Source organism: Echiichthys vipera (genome assembly GCF_963691815.1).
Source record: "Echiichthys vipera genome assembly, chromosome: 20".
Taxonomy (NCBI): Eukaryota; Metazoa; Chordata; class Actinopteri; order Perciformes; family Trachinidae; genus Echiichthys; species Echiichthys vipera.
This window is the reverse complement of record NC_139845.1, coordinates 7,107,570-7,128,716: the sequence shown is the minus strand read 5'-3', so window position 1 is coordinate 7,128,716 and position 21,147 is coordinate 7,107,570. Positions and strand designations below refer to the sequence as shown.

The window sequence follows — 21,147 nt, the reverse complement described above, 5'->3', positions numbered from 1 at the left end:
TACAGTGAAAAGAACCAATATTCATGTACCGGGAGCAAGTATTAACGGTGCAAGTGAAATATTAAATAAGAGTCCCAAGGTAAAGTGGTGATACGATACCTGTGTGAGCAGTTCTCAGCCCTATCGCTCTTGTTGCATGCCGTAAGAACAGTGTGCAACACTTCCTGTGTGTGTGCCGCTCAAGTATTCACTGTTAAAGTGAAAACGTAAGTGCAAGCATGAGGTCTGGAGGCGGATCCAGGGTAAGGTGTGTGTGTGTTTGTACGTTTATTGTGCGTTTTGGTGCGTGTGTGCACAACAGATTAACTGCCACAGAAGAATCTAAACTGTAAAAGTGTGTAGAAAGAGCGTGGCTTTAAGAGATAGAGGGAGAATGTTAAAAATCCTACTTGAGAGAGTAGGCTCACTTACTTTGTTCCTATTAATGATTAACATGAACGCAGATATTTTATTATACATGGATTTAAGATTTGGCTGAGGCATGTGTCATTAAGTGGTTAAAGGAGGGAATGATTTATAAAAAGGAATTGGGCTTTTGCACTCTTCCAGTTTGACCTACCAGAGAGAGCGAAACAGAGACAGAAATACGCACAGAAGGCAAACACGTGAGCCCGCCTGTTCAGGAGGAAGTAAGCAAGCGTGTTTAAATGTATGTGTGCATAGCTGGAGGGTTTGTATCATTCATGTCTCTACTTCTGGGAGGTGGAAAGGAGGGCCTAGAGAGTCGGAGTACACATAAGTAAGAGGGTTGCAGTCGTCAGTCATGATCAGACTTGAACAGATACAGCCTTGCGTCACACATGAAAAGATGATGAGTGAAAGGAAGAAATGAAGAGAATTTTTGGGTCTCAAAGTTCAAATTGAGGTGTGCAGCAGCTAGGTATGCACAATTTACAACGCATAAAAGTCAAGGAGTATCTAACTAGGAACAGATGTCATTTCAAATGCAAACACCTGCTGAGAAAGGGCGAAGAGGCAGAGTGGACGAGCGTGGAGAATGGAGAGATCAACAGCAGGAGAGAGAAAAAAAGAGCAGCGCTGAACAGCCAGAGGCAACGCCTTCACTCCTAAAGAGCTCCCACTTGCTGCCATGGCAACACTACGTATTCTGTCGGACGTGTGCGCGCACGCCAGGCTCTGTGTGTCACTGTGGGCACATACACTACATTAGCCAACAGCTGGTCACGCTGCTGCAGACTTCAGGGGGATGTGGAAGGGACGTGACGCTGTTTCGCTGGTGAGTAACCAGCCCCGCTATTCCAGACCCGACTGGCGCGCTCACAAGAGGCCAAAGAGCTGTGTGTGCGTGTCCAGCTACGCTCTGCCCCTCTGGTCTGGATGGGACCTGCGCAGCAGCAGGTGGAAGCCCCATTCAAGCTTGTTATCTGCTTTTGAATAAAGCTGCAGCAGGCGACCGGACGCAACGCTCGGACGGACAAAGAGTGAGTGAGAGAGTCGAGGCAAAGGGGCTTACTCCTGCCCCCGGCGGCTGCAGAGTGCCCTGGAGGGGGGCGGGGGGGCAGTTTAAGACGCCATGTCTATGTGAGGACCACCTGTCACTCAGGCCCGTGACCATGGCAACAGGCCCTGCGCAGTGCAGAGGGGAGGGAGGGGGCGAGGGACAGATACCATGGCAACACAAGCTGTCACGGCAACAGCTCCGATGAAGGCCGAAGGGAGGCTCGCTCTCTCTCTCTCTTTTAAAAGAGACAGGAGCCCCTCCGTAAGTTGATGACGTGTGTTATTCTTTAGTCATACAAGAACCTCTTGCTTCATTTATTTGACCAGAAAAAGCCACAGCCATGTCCTTGACAAGACTAAGAGAAACAGGGAGGAGGGGCGATGGGGGGCGTGTTGCCATGGCTCCATCTATCATTTCTGTTTCAATGCAGCGTACACGTGTGCAAACATCGAGCTACAGCATTAGAGACGGCTCAAGGAAAATTATGTTGTGTACGCTTCACACAGTTAGTGTTACAAACGCAGTCGGCACGCATTCGTCTTTTTTCTAGGCTTACTGCCAGTTCCACATGGGCAGATGTAGTTAATAGCTGAACACTATGTGATGAGCAATGCTTGAGTGCAAGTGCAATCAATGGCAAGACTGAACTGTCCATTAGAGCACACACTAGAGGGGCCCTGCTTCCATGAAGTGCAAATTCCTTTCCCATTAACAGTAACTTTGTAAACGTGGGAGAGCAGAGATCTATGTGGAAAGAGAGAATTGAATCACAGAGTTCGGAAGAAGACTATAGAGCTGCTTAAGGCGTGCAACCAAAGAGGGGTGAGAGATGACAGCAGTGGTAGTGAAACTGAGAATCAACTTTTTGCAAAGACCAAAGATAGTATGCAAGAATGAATGAAGCGAAAATGAGGAAGTGAGGTGGTGTAAAAAGGTGTGAACAGGGAAGGCTTGGTGTGTTTTGTCAGGGTTACTCACTCTGAGCCCGCAGCCATGTCCAGGTATGAGGTGTCTGCTGTGTCCACCCCTACTGGGATGACTATGCTCATGACGTTCTCTGCTGATCAGTTCTTGTCCTACTGAGTCCAGAGAATGGGAGTCCAAAACACTGAGGCATGCCAGCCACAGCAGTCATTGCAGACATCTAAGTGCATCCACAAGGCCTGAACATGGAGTAAGAGGGAGACACAAAAAAAGGGAACAAAGAAAATTAGTTAGTATTGTGTAGAAGCATTATTATGATAGATTCGAGAATGTGCCGGTTATTTCATACCAAATACAAATGCCCTTGCAAGGATGCAGTATGTAGCAAACCCAAAATTATAAATCATAGTGAAAACGGGGGTATTTCCAGCACACGTTAATGCATGATTCATACTTTCAGGCAGAGAAAGAAGACCGTTTGACAGGAATTCCCCCTCTGACAAAGCTACCGAGCTTAAATATTGACTGATGAAAAGTGAGAGGATATGATATATTGTAAAGGTGAAGCCTCAGATGCTGCTGTGAACTGCGCTAAAGCGACCTCTACACACTATCTGCCAGGACGGCTGCACTGTAAGAAATCTCCCACAAAGGGGAGCAAGAGAACACAGAGCAGCCAGCCGCCATTGAAAGGAGGGAGGGAAAAAACTGCAACAACACACAGAGGCCATTTTTCCCCCTTCCACTAAGGAGGACTGCTCTATTAAAAGCAATCACACACACACTCATTCAAAAAAACAAAAACCCCAAAAAACACGCAAAATCTATACACATTTTATTGATAGGAAAGCTTGTGTGCTGGTTAGGATATCCAAGTCTAGTATCAAATACATCAATAATTGACTGCATTAGGTATCAGACACTGAATGTAGTGTCCCCTTGGTCCCCAAGTAGGAGGTTGGTTAGACAAATAAATTATACACTAGCAATAGCATTGATGGGAATATTAAGCTATGTATTTATGTCTAATGGGAATCCAGACAGGAGCATATGTGTCAGTGTGGCTGCCCCTGATACAGCTCTGTTGATAAGCGGGATTAATGGGGAGGGACAGACGCCGAGACAAATAGGCTGGAGGTCACACCTCCGCCGGGCCTGCTCATACGCATTGGGGCCAAACAAAGGCTCAGATCATGGTTTGGGGTGTAGATGGGAAAGAGAGAGAGTGGTGACAAAGCAGGGATATGTCATGTATTGAGTAGGGACATACTTCACACACTTGGCAAGCAATAACACACCATCACACCAAAACATGTCTCTGCACGCCTGTGAGGTATCTGCCCATTCTCTTCCTGACACACAAAAGCATGTCTGGACACACACGTCTCTCTCCAGGAAACCTCTATTTCATTACAAGACTAGCTGTCAACCCAGACTACATGGTATCTGTCAGGGAAACTCATAGATCACAGGGAAGACACACACACAACATCTTTAAATAGGAAGAACAGCCGTGAGAGTAATTTCAGGTACTTATTTGCCCAAATGGACCATTTGAGCCAGCAGCACTGGTGAGAGGCGCACAGACATGACAGCTGTCGGATCCAGGCCTAATTAATAGCAGGAAAAAGACCCCTGTGTGTCTGTGTTTGAGCCAAGGCTACTGATGGGATCACCCTCCAAATTCTCTCCTGATTCTGTCTGTGTGCAGCGACTGAGTAAAACAGCAGGGCTTTATCTCCGGCAGAGGCCTTTCGTGATGGAAGCTGATGTAACCAGAACACTTTCTTGCAACAAGGATAGGCCTGTTTGCCAAAAACACTGAAATGAAAGACCCCCCCCAGCACCTCCTCCTCCTCCTTTGTATTATCTGAGAGGCCCAGTATGTTTTAGCACCGGTAAATAGCTTTCCTCCGTAGCAGCCTGTTTGTTCCCTCGTCCACTCGGTCTGTCTCCACTTCATCCAGGGAATCCTGCTGTCACAACTGAGGAATGCACACACAAGCTCACGTTCACCCCCCTCCAGTCCACGCACACACACACAAAACAGATAGATAACCCCTTGCCCTGTCCTTTCAAACATTCCTCTCTATGAGGAACTGTGCAAACATAGGTGCACTGCAGCCAGAAACAGTCAAGACTGACAAAAGGCGAGTGGGGAAAAAAAGAAAAACAAGTACAGTACAGCAGCATTCCTGACTAAATCTGAGCTGCACTGTGACTGCCTCAGTCTGCTCCTCCTACTTCCTCTAAAAGAGCTGTCCATCACCCCTGGGGAAACGCAGCCAAGGAAAGGAAAATAAAACAGAAAAAAATACATATCCCCCCACCCCCTTCCTGTGCCCAGTCACCCCGCCCAGCCGGATTTCTCTCCCTCCTCTGTGCATTTCCTAAATAAACCTGACACAGTAACGCAGGGGAAAGGGGAGTGTCGCAGACACAGTTCCTAATTACAAGGAGCTCGGGAGAGAGCATTTAAAGCCACCTTTAGCCAAATCCACTGCTGTTATAGAAACACATGAGAGGAGCAAGGGGTGGGGAAAATGGGGAACAAGCACAGGGGAGGGTGATTCGAAGAGGGACATATAAAGACATGTAGCGAAAGTGGACAATAGTAAAACAAGCCACGGGATGGAAGTGGTTTAGGTTTGTTTGGATTACTGCGTCTCCCGTCTCTTAAACCGTTCACCTTTCATGTGCTCTCTGAACAGATTTCCTTGCGCTGTGGGGAGGTTTAGAAATCATCCACAGCCCCTCCATTTCGGAGGGCAGTGGGGTGGGGGAGGTGTACATGGGGTCTGTCTGACAGTGACGCTACACAGCCAAGACCTGGGTGGACTCTGGGTGGCAGAGTGGAGCACATAGCGTAACCCAGTCTCTCCTTTCTCCTCCTTCCCTCCCTCCGCAAGGGGACACAGTCACGTCATTGTGTGGGGAATAACTATCCTTTTAAGACAGAACCGCACCGAAGTCAGTGAGGGAAAACCCACGCCACCACACTCAAAACCATGCCGCTACAGACAACAGCTTTCCTCTCTGCTCAGTTTATTACCACTGCTCTATGTGTAAGTGTTTTCATCCTCATTTTCGCAGCCAAGTCTCGGCAGATTATGTTTTTCGACAAGTAGGAGGAGCAACAGAAAAAGAGGGATTCCAACTGATGTGACTTCGCACCGTCCTCATAGCTGACTGCACTGACTCAGCTCATGAACAAACCGTTAAAACAAACTCATACTTAACTGCAGTCATGTACACAGGAAGCATGACCCAGGTGGAATGCAGGCCTGACCGTTTGTTTCACGGTACCCGCGGTGGGAAACATCGCATCTGCCCTGTCCTTCATAAATCAGTGTGCCCATGGCTGCCAGCGCTCTCTGCACTCGAGCATCGAAGGTGAAGCCATACATCAATACAGCGAAGGGGTATGGATGTGAGCGTCGACACAATAGGAACTGTGCTGTTTTGAGTGCAAAGCAGTACCTCAGCAGACTTTAAAGATCGGTCCATTTAGGAGTGAGAGGAGGAGGGGACAGCCCTGTTGCAGTGTTCACGTCCCGTAACTAGCAATCAGTAAACAATACAGAAGAAGGGCCAGCAGTGTAGCAGGCTGATGGGGGAAACAAAGTAAGAACATTTAGGAGGTTTTCAGGGCTACATCACATGTCTATTTCACAGTGGGCACACAGAGTGGCAACTTCACAACAAGCTTGGTACCTGCCGTGTTTTATCTGAATGGGGACATTTTATATGGTTGTTACTCGATAAGCCTTGATACATATAATCCGTACTACAGCATCCCAAGGACAAAGAGCAAAAAAACCCTCCTCTGTGCTCGGTTCAAAGAGCCAAGGAGTGAGTGGGTTAAAGTCAGTAGGAACAGGATCTGGCAGCAAAGCTGGGGCAGCCCTCCTGTAGTTGAAATAATGTCGGTTCAGGAGAGCCCCCAGGCACAATCTCTCCATCTCCATCTCCCTCTCACTCTTGCATACAGAGTATCACAGCCAGGCTCTGTGGTCAAGGCCAAGGTGAGTTTCTACACACATTATCAAATTAGAAAGGTGTACGTAACATTAGGCTGCATCTTAGCTGTGTGACTGAGCTTGGAGCATAGGATGTGCAGATAACTAAAGAGGTGAGCTATGCATGTGCGTCCAGAGAAAATGGGGAGAGGCAACTCAGCATCTACGGAGCTAAAGAACAGTAAGAGCCACTCAGGTCCCATTACAGCAGTGTTCAAGGATCAATTTCACGCCTGGACCGCAGTACCGTTACATCACCAACACTGATGGCACATCCCCTCTTTACTCGTCCCCTTTCTGCCTTATGCTACTACCCATGAATGCTATTGTAACACAGACACGGCAACCGGAAGAAGGAGGTTAGGGAGGTGTAGTAGGGCTGCAGCCTCAGCAACCCTAAGGCCACCTGTCGGGGAGACAGCCTGCTAGTTTAAAGAGGGATCTGTTACGGCCCAGCTAGCAGCACAAAAACAGGTCACCTGAGCCCTGGCTTCTCCTCCCAGCTGGGGCACCATGTGACTGTGTTTGGCCCCACAGCCAGGCCACTTTGTCTCTGGGTACCACACAAGTGAGCTCACTGGAGACCAGGTCACGGCCACACAGTTTAGCCCCACAAGGTTAGGTGTGTATCTACACAGAAGTGCTACTGTGTCAGGAATGAGAGTTTATTGTCTGGAGACTGGGAAGAGCACAATAACAAGGGGGCTTCCTCCCAAGTACAGGAAGACTGTCAAAGAGAAAGCTGAGGAGTCTGTGGCCTTCATCTGCCCTATCAATACATCAATACACCAATATTCTGGGCACCTGCTTGACTTCTTTATTGGCTCTTTCTCTCCCTCTCTCTCTCTCTCTGCAACGCACACTGAAAAAAGTAAATGTTCTGGCAATTGATCGTATGTGTGCCTTAGAGTCTGTCTATGGTGAGGGGAAAGGTGTGTCATCGGAGACTGCTATGACTCCTTGCCGCCTGCCAGAGTGCCCGGTCCCTAAGGCAGAGGGGGAGTGGCACTCACCTCCAGTCACTATCTCTGTCAACAAAGCTGGCAAACACGCACTTTACTGCACAAGGCAACCAGGCACAAATACAGCCAGTCAGGTATTTAACACTTTCAGGTCCGATATCATGTAGACATAGTGGGGAAAAAACAGAAGTGAGTATCAGACCAGAGAGAGGACCTATGCTCCTTTACAAAGAAGAACAAGATGGCTGGGGATTTTGTGCACTATGTGGCAGAAACTGATTAAGCACAGTAGGGTTCTCTCACTCATCTAGTAGTAATAAACCCTCCACAGAAGAGATGGCCTTTGCCACTCACTATGATGTGAACCATATTCACTAGAACTTCATTAAAAAGGACACTGACGGACAGAAGTTACACGGTGCTTTGTGGTGTTTATGATACTCGTGGTAAAGTGACTTGAATCTTATCACTTTAACTGTCTATTTCAAAAGGTATGGTTTACAAGCCTGTCGTGCGTTATCCCTAATACTGATGCTTAATCAAACAGAACATCTACACACTGAGGTAGACAACAATACAACATCCTAACTAGACATCTACACTGCTATTTACAGTCACGTTAACCGCATTTATGCTGCCGATTGTTTGAGCTACAATGTAATCACATTGGAGATTAGAGAAATTTCCATTTCTCCACTGAACTGACATTAACATTATCAGGAGGAAAAGAGGGAAAAAAGCTACTTGGCAATAGTCACAAACAGGCATTTCAGCTGAACTATGTGCCAAAGTTTGTCCCACAGGGTGACGTAGAGGAAAGGACAGCTGTGGCCCACCATCGCAAGGGCTTTGTGAGAACCCACAGGCTTGAAAGCACAATCCTGAAAACTAATTCAGATTTGGTTCCTTTAATGAAATTCATTTTTTTAAAAATGCTATTAGATAATACAATGGTTAAATGCAATTTTGGAGCACGTTCGTGGCCATAACATTAGTTAGCACTCAGTTTTAAACATATCTATATTATGGGGTTGTATTGAGGCAATGTGCACGATTAGTATCTGATGTGATCAAGAAAACACTTTCCTCCCCTTTTACTCTTGTGCACTTTAAGTATGAGCCGTGCAACCATAGGCTAAAATATTTACATGAAAACGCTGACTTGGATATCCCTTGCATTTCATGATGTCTAATAAATTTGCCATGTTTGTTTGAGTCTTGAGCTAGAGCAAATTAAAAATTCAACAGATTTATGTCTTTGAAGCAAGCATCAGACTATCCTTCTTCTACCAACACTGCAATTCAAAATGCTAGTTATTACCCATCATAACTAACCTGCTCACATCCCAATGTGTTTATAAAACATTTTGAGTGCACACTAAAGGGGATAAATGTCATGCAGTAAAGAGGACAATGTAAACCATTGATGTAGGGGACAAACTGCATAATGTTTACTCAGTAAAGCTGGTTTCAGGGAGGTGATATGTGGCAAAGGAGCCAGTCTGCAACATGTGTATTTTGACAAAGAGCTGTGGTTGTGTACCTTTATGAAGCGTATGAAGATAGCTTAATGCTATCAAAAGTAATTAAATACCCTCAATATATTATTATTATTCCAACTTGGTAAAGAAGATTCAGGGAGGTGATATGTGGCAAAGGAGCCAGTCTGCAACATATGTATTTTGACAAAGAGCTGTGGTTGTGTACCTTTAGGAAGCTTATGAAGAGAGTTTAGTGCTATCAAAAAGTAATTGAATATGCTCAATATAGTATTATAATTTCAACTTGGTAAAGAAGATTCAGGGAGGTGATATGTGGCAAAGGGGCCAGTCTGAAACATATGTATTTTGACAAAGAGCTGTGGTTGTGCACCTTTATGAAGCTTAATGCTATCAAAAAGTAATTAAATAAGCTCCTTGTGGTATTTTTGGCTTTACTTGGCTCGAATGTTCTGTGATAATAAACCTCATGTCCCACCATCCAACATTACAACACGAGCAAATAGCATAAGCCGTGACGCATCTAACAGGGATACTATATTATTCATTACAGCGTCAGTGATTGTAACTATGACAAGCCACAAAAAAGCGCAGTATTGCCGAGGCATTATCCAGATTGTTTGACGTGATTGTTATGTATTAACTCGGCTTAAAATATATTTTCAAAAAAAAAAACATGCGTTGTGTAGTTGCTTTCCAGTGAGTGTGTCGGCGCTGCAGTCAGTGCTGCCGATAGGGGTGTGGAGAGGGTATATACAACGTTGCTATTATGTTACCACAACAGCCTGGTGCTGCTGTCGCCATTTTCATAGCGCTTTTTATCAGGACGGGTGAGACAGGGGGAGCCTCGCCATGGGAGGAAAAATCCCCAAGAATGCATTCAATCGCCTCTTTCATTACACTCTACCTTAAGTATCCCTCTGTCGGTACAGTCTCTTGTGTTGTTACCATTATCAGGGTTTTATTGTTGTGAATCCGTCGACAGCAGCAAAAGCCAGTGAAGCTAATCGGCTAACGTTAGTAGCAATAATAATGGGTTTAGCAATGGCCTCTGGAAATGTAGCAGCAGGCTAAATGTAACGCAGTCGAAGCACGAATACCGCCTTTAAATTTTGATTTCTTGGCGGTTTGTACAGAAAGCGAAAAGTAGCAACGCTTAAACACAACGATACATGTTATATTTGTTCATTTTTGGACTGTAAATAAAAGGCCAAAATGACCGTTGGAATGTAACGTACAAAGCTAACGGCAACCAACGGGAGCTAACGGCTTTATGCGTGTGAAAGTAACGTACGGAGCTAACGATAACCAACAGCTTTATGCGTTAGAGAGGGGTTAAAGTTAGTAACACCGACACGAAAGTAGTGGATTAATAACATGGCTCGTTGCAGACAGGAAAGGCGCGACTGCCATCGGACAACACTGCTTGTGGTGGGCAAACCAACCCCGATTGCAATCGTTTATTTGTTTAAAGCAGCCAATTTCGACAGTATGTAGTTCAGCATGGCAGCAGGGGTTGACGATCGATATGGAGTTACAAATTGTATGACTGGGGCGAGATGCCCAAATGTAACAACCCCCCTCCCCCAGGCTTGCAGCATTTGAACCCACTAATTTACACCCTGGATCTAAATCTAACTTAAGTAATGTAGCTACTTTTAAGTCCGGTTGTAACAGAGATAATCAGTCTGACATTGGGTCTATTTTCTTGATGAATTCTTGTCCTGACTACGATTCTATGAAGCCTCAGTATGGCTCATGAGACTACTGCGCAGTGTAACTAGCTCGGAATTTAAGCTATTTTAACAGCTGGTCTTGGCTTTTTGAGTCGACTAGGACATAACAGACGGAATCATAATATGTTAACATGCATGTAAATGCTCATTGTTCTCTTGGCTTTTTTGAACAGTGGCTTTGTATGGCATTTCTGCTGAATGGAAATAATGTACCGTGCTCTTTCTGGTAAGCAGGGACAGCACGATACATTCAAGTTTCCAACGTAATGCTTATGAAATGTTACTGTTTTCATGCTTTGGGGACAGTGTTGCAAACACTGTAATCAAGTAACAAGCGAGTGGCGCGTTTGCTGTCAACTGCAAGGACCTTTCTGCTAATGTTAAAGTACATTAACTGGGAGGAAATAAAGGGTTAGTGTTATATTAAGAGGTCACATTAATTACTATAAATGGATGAAACCGTGCGCAATATGGTCCGCAGTGTCTCTTGTGTCAAACCAAACATCAACAGCCTCTAGATCAAGCGCGAATTATATTAATGTGTCGTATTTTTAAGGGCAAGTTCACTACTGTCAGTGTTGTTGGCCGACTGTATGCTCTAGCGAAGACGTTACACGTTATATGCTATTATAGGGGGGAGCCATTAATCTAATTGTAACGTTGGTCTTAATTTACCCATAATAATGCGTATTTAGTGCTTTAAGGCTGCTTTAACTATGAGGCAATTCATTGTCGACCACTACCACCTGGAAATAACATTTACCAGATAACTTAGTATGACGTTTTTCGTCGCCACACTATCAAAGAGGAGTACTGTTCGTGTCTGTGTCAAAGCTAATGTGAGCTAGTAGCATGCGCTAAGTTAGCAAAGTGGGTCTCCTGGCGTTGCCAACTTGACACTTATTTGGAAACTTGCGTCATCTTTATTATTTTCAACATTTCAATCAAGGGAAATGTGAAGGCAAAAAAGCCATATATCACCCAACAAACCCCTGAATTAATGGGTGTTGATCAAGCTAGCTAGCAAGCTAACCTCAGCTGATACAACTACGTTAGCCAGCATCAGCATGCCAGCTAACTTAAAGCCAACAATAGCCTTCCAGGTCGGATTTGTTGCTCACCCCTATAATGCAGTTTACTCACCGTTTTATGTCCACTCTGGATGATCTGAATAGCGAAGACCTGGGTGAGACCCCCGTCGCTTCTTTTTCCACACAGCTTCCACACAACCAAAACAATACTTGTGTCCACACACTGCGGATACTCTTTAGCAAAGCTTTAAAATGTTTGTGTTTAAATATGTCCTCTAAAAAGTCCTCTCCTGTGAAAAAATCCTGGCTTCTTGTTCTACGAAGTGACCCGAATTTGAGTAGAAATCAATTGGAAACCGTTAAAACTGTGCGCTAGTCTGAGGCGACTTTTTAGAAATTAGATCCCCTCAAACCCAGTCTCTTTTCCCTTTGCAAAAATGGCGGCCCTGCCAGGACTGCCGAGACTCCGCCTCCCTTCACGGCCCCCCCTTCCCTCCCCATCACTAAACCCGAGCTCCGCCTCCACATGCTGCGGGGTTACACTCCCGCATTCACAGGGGCAACGTGACCGTGCTCCCTCCATGCGCGTCCACGATCCCATAGAAGACGTAGCCTACATAGATATTTTTATTGTCACTGCACACACAAGTACAACGAAAAACTTCTAGTATAAATATTTATATATGTATACGGAGTTTTTCGTATAAATATATATAAATATATCAAATAAAATAGCAGTCATTGAAAAGAGTTAATGGACATTGTTGGTGTTCTTATTGCACAGAAAAGATTGCACTTGTCCCCATTATAATTAGTCCATCATATATGTGTGTGTAAGTCTGCTGTTTCTGTCTTTAACACTCTGGATTTGCCTTGTACTGCACTCTTGACAATGCTTGTTAGGCGGTTAATTAGTAGACAAATTGGACCTTAGAGTGTGAAACAATTTACATGTCAGACTCAAACTTACAGAAGGCAAAATACAGGTAATTTCATCATTGTTTTGATTTTTAAAATTGCTCATCAAACAATGCATGCAGTATGAAATGCAGCACATTGCAATTCAGAACCTACACAATGTCGTGTGCTGGTCACATTAACGTCGGTGCAATCTTCACAATCATCTTGTGAAAGTGAAGTCAGCTGTGGGAATGTTTTTATCAGGAGGTTTTGTTTGAACAAACAGTTGTTTCCTCTGCTTCCTCCTCAGATGAAAAGACACATTATGCCTCAACACCAACCAAAACAGGCAGTTTTAGATTAGCCTACATCTAATACCTACAGTGCTTTTGTCTGCTTTTTAGATTCATAAACATAGGCTGCAGCAACAACTTGATACCTAAAATGTTGGCCAGACCAGATTGCTTATTTGTAAGTTAAGCTTACAAAACTGATATGTGGTTATTTTGGACCAAAATCCTTAATTTTACCACTGGCATGGCTGTAAAGGAGCACCTAAATCAGCTACCGATGGCAGGAGGAGGCAACTAAGCTGTTATGTAACCCCTTACACAAGAGCAGCATGTTGAACTGATGTTAGGAAGGGGTCCCAAGAAACACTGACCAGTAAGACGAAATCAAGGACAAAGAAAACAACGGCTACCATTTGACATTATTGTCATAAACCACACACAGTAAAGCCTACATGTTTTCGGGATACAAGATAAACTAACTTTGCTATAATTTCTTAGGCTCGCAAACATTTGTATTTAAAATCCACACTCATAAAATCCCAAATAAAAGCCTCTGTAAAGGTTGATTTATTCTGTGTAGGATATGCCCTACAGGGCCCAACCATCAGCAGGTAGTAGTTGCATTTTTACAACCCTTTTGATTTATTTTGCAACAACTTCCCTGGACGTGAAGCTGAGACATGTTTAACACTGAGCAAAAATAATTCCAGCAATCTTTTCCGACAGCTTCATTGTTGTGGTAAACCGGTTACTGTCAAACCTCCAGAAATATGTAGAAACCCCTTTGACATCACAGTGTTTGAGAGAGGATGTTCTCATCGTTTCCATTTAGTGACCCTCCCCCCACCCGAAACCGCATCCCCCCGCGCATGCGCACTCGCCCAGGACCGCTGCAACTGCTGGTGCTGGTGCACGGACTGTGAGGTTGTTTGAAATAAACTTGAGGGGAGGACGGAGGTGAAAGTTGGGCCGATGGAGCCACCGTCACCCGCTTCTAACACGGCTGTGGAGGATGCAGCGATGAAACGGTCACTGTCGATTTTTTTCCGGAGAGGATATTAATATTAATCCATGACCGTTGTGTGTGTGTGTCCATCGCATCGTTTTCGGTCTGAAGACACGTTTTAATGTTAAGATAAATGACGCACAGTTTGGTGGGGGAGGTTAAACAAAACAGAAACGGATGAAAAATTGGTCATTTTTGAGAAACGGTTGGTTTGTGATGACATCATGCAGCTAGTATTTGTGGGCGGGCTTTGAGCTGAGAGGGGAGAGGGGCGCAACCGGAGAGCAACCACGACCGGGCGCCATTAGGTAACAATGTAACGGTGTGTGTTTATATTCGTTAAAGAGGCTTAAAATATTTATGGGTCGACGTGACGGTGAATATTTCGACACGACGTGGCGAATTGACTACAGGCGCAAGGTGGTGAAAATGACTTCCTGCCGTTAAAAGAATCCGTCGTCGACCGTGGATGTAAAAAGAGTCCGTTGTCGACTGGGAACAAGATGGCGTCGAGGATTTCTTCCTTTTTCGTGCACGCCGGGTCCTTGGGCGGCGGCGCCGTGCGCGTTCACGCCACAGTGTTATTATTTCCTGTTTTCATATCCTGAGAGGGGGAGACTACTGAACATGTTTTTGTAGATTGTTTTCATGCTGCTTGTTTTCGGTTTGATTAACAGATGTGCCTCTAAAAAAAATAATGTAATGCTAACAAAAATGGATTTATTAACTTATTCTTAACACTCCCAAATGTTCAGCAGATGAAATAACATGATTAATTTGATCATTATCTTAGCAAAATACATTATCCATAGAGTGATTTGGCTTAACAAACTACCCTCCCTTTACCTTTTTCTTTATATGTTTAAATATTCAGATTTTAAATCATATTGGACCATTATAGAAAACTTAAAACCCTCAAAACAAATTGGCAAAAGCTTTTAAACCTGTTTTTTTATTTTTTTATTTGTTTTACTGTCTTTGCACATTTTTATTTAAGTTATTACTGTTTCCACATTTAGGAATACATTTTTGATTTTGTGTTTAGCTCCCGGACATGTAAGAAAAGTAATGTTTGTATTGAATCTTTTCCATAATAATAAAAAAAATAATATCCTGACATGGTGACGTTCTCCTTTAGTTCCCAACCACATCAACAGACCGAGCTGACCCTGTGTTCATTATGTTTTTACAGTTTCCTGGTCGTCTTGGCCGTACTGCCACACACAAACACACTGTGACAGGGAAAACCTCAATCATTTCTACAATTTGTGTGATTTGGTGATCCGTGTACACATACACACTATATATCCCAGTTACATAAGAAACTTAATTTCCTCTGCCACTCTTCACCGGTATTAAACGTCCTCGTACAGGGGGATAAACTGTCACGTACACACATCAGAAAAACAGGACATCATCCGGACGAGCATCCACAAGCTTTTGTTTTAGCCTTTGACCCCATCTAGTGGGCCATGCAGGCAGAACTGACACATTTATGGATATTTTTTCCCCAATTTTATTTAGATTTTCTATTTGCAATGTGGAAATCATGACATATAGTTATTCATGAAGATTGTTTAATTAATTGTGCTCTGTAATTTAGGTTTTTATTATCAGGCAAGATTATTTCTGCGTCCATGCACTTCAGTGTGAAATGTTTACATAAATGAAAACGTAAAATACTTATCAAGAAAACTTGTAGAGATTATAATCTAATGATATTTAAGTAAACATCTCAGTTTTATAAGCCATTAATAAAAATGATACATTTGTCTTGTAATTTTTCCTCAAAATTGAATTTCAGAAATTATTTTGAGTCTATCCAAATTATTAATAGAAAAGTAGAAAACATAATACGTATTTTTTGCTGCTGAAATACAATACAATATTTTTATTTAAATGAAATGTATAGCCTACCCTTCAGTTCATATTTTAATATTGTTTTATTTATGGTGTATTTAGACCGTCTTATTTTCTACTCCTTTACTTTCATCATAATATAAGATTGTAATGTTTATTGAAAGGAAAAATGACTGCCATATATATATATATATATATATATATATATATATATATATATATATATATATATATATATATATATATATATATATATATATATATATATATATATATATTTGGTTGCAGCATCATGTTTGTGAACTATTACTGGTAAAAAAAAAAGGCAGATAAAATGCTATAAATGAGAAATCATATTTTCTTATTAATCATAATATTATTTACAAAGTTTTACAATCATAAACATAAATGTGCCAAAGTAAAACCTCACTTTAATGTGTTAAAACAGAAATGGTATGGTACAGTGTTTTATATCAGATAGATGGATCAAAACTTTATTGATCCTGAAGAAAACTTAAGTTCAGCTGTCCCATTACACTCAAGTCAGCAGGAGATTTACAAAATAAAAAATGAAGTCGAATTACAATATAGAGAGAAAATGGTGAGAATATTCAGTTGTGCAAATATTTTACCTGGGGTGAGTGGAATATTTTAAATAGAAAATGTGCAATAGGGAGCACAATCTTGCAGTTAATATATATATATATATATATATATATATATGTATATGTACACACTGCAATTTTGTGCTCCATATTAACTGTTTCTATTTATTTTTTTCTATTATTTAATGACACCTGGCGTGTTTTATGTTATTCATTTTATTTTTATTTTATTTTTTTAGCTTTTTCTACCTGTTTTTTGTGTATATTTATTGTATTTTATTTTTTATTTGTATTTTTTTTAAATATTTTTTATATTTACTTTAAATAAGTGATATATTACCGTTCCATCTCATTTATTATGAATACCACGTTGAAATAAAATGTTTTTTTTTTTTTAAAAAAACAATTTTTTATAAGAATTTTATAAATAAAGTAAAAAAAACAAAGTGAGAGTCGTGTCCCCGGGAGAACAGAGGGGGGCGCTGTGTGTTAAAACACGTTAGCCAATCACCACAGAGCATCAACGGACGTACCTCTCTTTGTCCAATCACAGCCGCCGTTGTTGGGAGGTCGTTTATTGACAGGGGGAGAAGGTGACTCCTCGACGAACAGAGCAGAAACCCGTACATTAAAGAAGAAATATCCCAACAGAGGGCTGTAGTTCGGTAACTAAGCAGCCATGTCTTCTTTTGGACGGGCGTTGGGAGTCCTCCGGACCGGATCTCTGCTCCTCAGACGCGGGGCACAAAAGATATCGACCCGAAAGTAAGTGCTGTCAAGCCCGCTAGCACCTTAGCTATCACCGTTAGCTTTAGCAACGACTTTCTAACACAGCAGTACATTAAAAACAGGGACGTTACTTAAACTCAGTGTTATTTTAAATGTTAGTCTTTATTCTACAAACTGTAACCAACATTTATTACATTAATGGCTCTACTTTTTTAAGATTTAGTCGAATAATAAACATTAGAAATCATGTAACTAAGTACATTTACTCAAGTGTAATTTTAAGATGCTACACATCTTCATTACATTACATCTAGAGGAAAGATCATACTTTTTATTCTACTACATTTATTTGTTAACTTTAGTTACTTGACAGATTCCTATTATTAGTACAAAATATTAACAAATAAAATATGTTATATATTTAGCTACACAGCAGACAATAAAGTCATTACATTTAGTCCACTTTTATAAGCTGCAACATTAAAGTGATATCTACATTTAATTATCAATAATAATAATATAATATTCTGAGGCAGGCAATTCTGCATAATGATTACTTTTACCTTTTTACATTTAAGTACATTTTGATGCTAATACTTTTGTACTTTTACTTAAGTAACACTTTGAATGTAGGACTTTTACTTGTAACAGAGTTTTTCAGTTTACTTTGTTAAACTTTGTTATTGTACATTTATTTTTCTCTGTTTTTTTCCCCTTTTCTTATGATTGCCCATTAATGTATGATAATTTTGTTTTTCCACATATTCGAAATAAACTATCTATCTGAACTAAGAGTATTTCTACAGTGTGGTATTACTCTGCCAGAAAGTATCCAAGAGTTGTTTAGGTCAACATGGCCTAAGTTGAACTTGTAAATCCAATAAACACTTAGGGAGGAATGCAAAATATCATTGTATTTCAGTTAAAGGAGTACAAGGAATTGAAGACATGTAGTAAACGTAGTAAGTTAACAAAACTGTTTAAGATAAAATAATGAAACAATATAAAAAGTTTAAGACGAAAGTAAGTCATGAAAAAAAACAACAATCTCATCTGGATTGTGCAACCTTGTTTATATGATTATTTTGTTTATTCTTCTCTAAGACATTTATATATAAAATAAATAAAATATGATTTCTTTTAAACACGGTAGACATTACACGCCAGTGCTTCAGCCTACACCTGTTTCAGACTGCAGATATTATTTGTTAATATGTTGTTGTTGGTCGGTCCTGTTGTTGTTGAAAGTCAGTCTGAAATAAACTTCAAACTACATTAACCTATAATTGATTTTAAATGTGTTTTTTTTTTCTCGTTTATCTTCTAGTGGTAGCGGCGGGCCACACATTGAGCCACAGTACAGGCAATATCCCCAAATAACCAAGAAACAGGTGATCGAGTCCGAGATTCTCAGCGGTGCCATGTGGTTCTGGATCCTCTGGCACTGCTGGCACGACCCGGATGCAGTCCTGGTAAGTAAATCGTGTGTGTGTGTGTGTGTGTGTGTGTGTATAAATGCACACACTATATCCAGCCCCATTTGCACTAAGCATGACACTCTACTGCTGCAGGTGGCCCCCGTGATGAAAGTAACAAAGTACTTATACTCAAGCAGATAGATACTTAATCATCACTGCACACAAGTACAAAAAAACCCTTAGTTGCACTGACTATAATTCTCCACTACTCCACTATAATTCAGAGGCAAATATAGTGCAATACATATCGTCCAGCTGCAACATTAAAGTAATGTAACCATGAATGCATCAGTAACTGTAAGTCAATAATGTAACACACATTATTCTGACCAGTTTCCCATTATAATGCATATTGAGTACTTTTGTAACTTTTGGTACTTCTAACTATATTTTGAATGCTGGACTTTGGTATTGTTGCAAGTTTTTTTTTTTTTGTCAAATGCACAACAATTACAGTTGGCAATTACATTTTCTTGTTCTCAGGCTCCCTCCAACAATGCTCATAGGGCATAAGTTGTGTATATATATATACACATACACACACCATAATATATACTGTAGTACTGTGGTAGACAGGTAAAATGTAAGGTAGACTAGAATCTAATAAATGTATATACATAATGTGTTTATGGACGGATGAGAACAGGATGTAGAGGGGTGAATATTCTAATTACCTGCCGGACAAAGCTGGTAATCAACAGGCTCTGGGGTTTCCAACCCAGCAACGAGCAAGTCCATGTGAAAGACACAGTTGTTAATTACAACAAACATCCTCTGATCCACGAATGAAGTATTTAAAAACATGACACACATGCAGGAAAATGTGCTTGGAACGGCAGCAAAAGGTGAAATGTACACAATAAATCCACAGAACTAAAAGAAAATAAGATAATATTGCAATAGTAAAGGTAAAGCTCTATGGTCAGTTGACAGACTGATCCAAGTTGTTAAACCCAGTTTACCTCTGACTGACTATCAAGAGGTAGCTACAAAAATGAGGCTGCCTATTTGTGATGTGTGCACTTTTACTAGTTTCTCTTACAGTAGCCCGTACCGTACAAGGCTAATGATAACACATTCATGAAAAATGGAAATGATAAAGATCTTACCTCTTCTGTAGGGTCACTTCACCTGGCCCGATACGTCCGCATGGACAGACGAGGAGCTTGGAATCCCAGCAGATGACGAGGAATAAGGTAATTTCCTGTTTCCTTTGCCTAAATAAACACTGGTGCGGTTATCGTTTAGGGACACCATTTTTACTTCTACAATACGTAATGTTTCATGGTTATGAGCTACACCTATCTAAAACTAACGCAGTCTAATGCAACAGTACCTTCATGGAGGTTATAATGTTTAATAATAATGTTCAGTTCTTGTTGAAACCGTTTGAGAGGTGTTGATGGAACTTTATGATCATTTGATTGGTGTTTCTATTGTTTTGTCCACTCCATATCAATGATAGTAGGCTAACGTAAGGTAAAGTTTAATATGACAAATGAAATCGTCAAAGTATACAGTGGAATCAACACCTTTCTTAAGCAATTTCAATAAAAACTGAACATTATAACCGTCATGAAGGTAAGATTTGTTGCCGTTGTATTCAGCTGCATTAGTTTTAGACAGGTGTACCTAATAATAATCTGCCAACTGAGCACATTTGTTTTTGTCCATTGTTGTAAACATTATCTTGTGTTTTCGTAGATCACCGTGAGGGTTTCAGGCGGCTGGACACGTTTTTGTGGAAGTCTTGAGGATATTCTAAAAGTCAGTGTTGTACATAGACTAATAAAATGATCTTTAAATATGTTAACCAGTTGTCTGTTGTATGTAAAACTACAGTATAACGTGGTATAAACGTCTAAACTTGTGTTAGTTTGGGCTTCACAAAAAGACAGGCGTGTTATTTCATTAGTTTTATTTACACGCAGATTTTTTTAAATGCAGAAACAAAATGCAACGCATTAACAGTGTCAGTTAGCCAGTGTTTGTATATTTTAAATCATAAGCCATTTAAATCTGGGGGAAAAAAACATGGCAAGAACCAACGCACAGAACACAAATGCCGAGAGAGCTGCATCCAAAAGCAAAAAGAGGGACAGATTCTGTACGATGAATACTACAGCTTATAACAAACCCTGCCTGCGGGCCAGCTCCTGTTTTCAATGACTTAACATGCAAAGAGTTCAAAGGTTAAAATGTAGTGTAAGAAAAAAAAGGGAAGAATTCAGTCTGGCAATGGGGTTAAACGCTAATATTTTAAGTTGGTTCTTTGTGTGAGGATTATGTGAAACGCCATCATCGGGGCTGGATGATCAGTCACTCGCAGGTCACGTGCACCGTGAGTCAACCTGAGCGAAGCTTTAGAGTCTCACCGTTCAAAGAGTGGTCTTAAAGCTACTTGGCAACAGTTAGCCTGCATGAGTCAACCTAACGAGTGTTTTGTGTTTAACACTGAGCTGAAAGTGTGTTAAGAAGCGGTGGGGGGTTGGACAATACCCAATTCATGTTAACAGAAGCTCTAAAAAGCTACAATGACTGACCGGTAAAAGCTCAACTTATTACAACTTGAAAACCACGACCATGAAATCTTTTTTTTTTTTTTTTGGAGCAATGAGAAAAGAAACAAACAAACCCCAGCAA

General features: G+C 41.4%; 2 protein-coding genes across 9 annotated transcripts in view; one reads left to right on the top strand and one right to left on the bottom strand.

Moving 5' to 3' along the window:
• The window catches only part of kmt2e (lysine (K)-specific methyltransferase 2E), a 28,396-nt gene extending 16,348 nt beyond the window's left edge, over positions 1–12,048 (bottom strand). For all 8 annotated transcript variants that reach the window (XM_083935274.1, XM_083935278.1, XM_083935281.1 and 5 more), the window contains exons 1-2: positions 11,746–12,048; positions 2,441–2,625 (exon numbers count right to left, since the gene is read on the bottom strand). In XM_083935274.1, the coding sequence (XP_083791400.1) occupies positions 2,441–2,511 (71 nt within the window). In that variant the 5' untranslated portion in view covers positions 2,512–2,625; positions 11,746–12,048. The remainder of the gene's footprint in view (positions 1–2,440; positions 2,626–11,745) is intronic.
• Positions 12,049–16,874: 4,826 nt separating this feature from the next.
• Positions 16,875–20,317, top strand: ndufb2 (NADH:ubiquinone oxidoreductase subunit B2). The gene is made up of 4 exons (XM_083934888.1): positions 16,875–17,062; positions 18,354–18,498; positions 19,625–19,700; positions 20,209–20,317. Exons 1-3 carry the CDS (start codon positions 16,977–16,979, stop codon positions 19,697–19,699), a joined length of 306 nt encoding a protein of 101 aa, XP_083791014.1. The 5' UTR covers positions 16,875–16,976; the 3' UTR covers position 19,700; positions 20,209–20,317.
• The last annotated feature ends 830 nt before the right edge of the window (positions 20,318–21,147 follow it).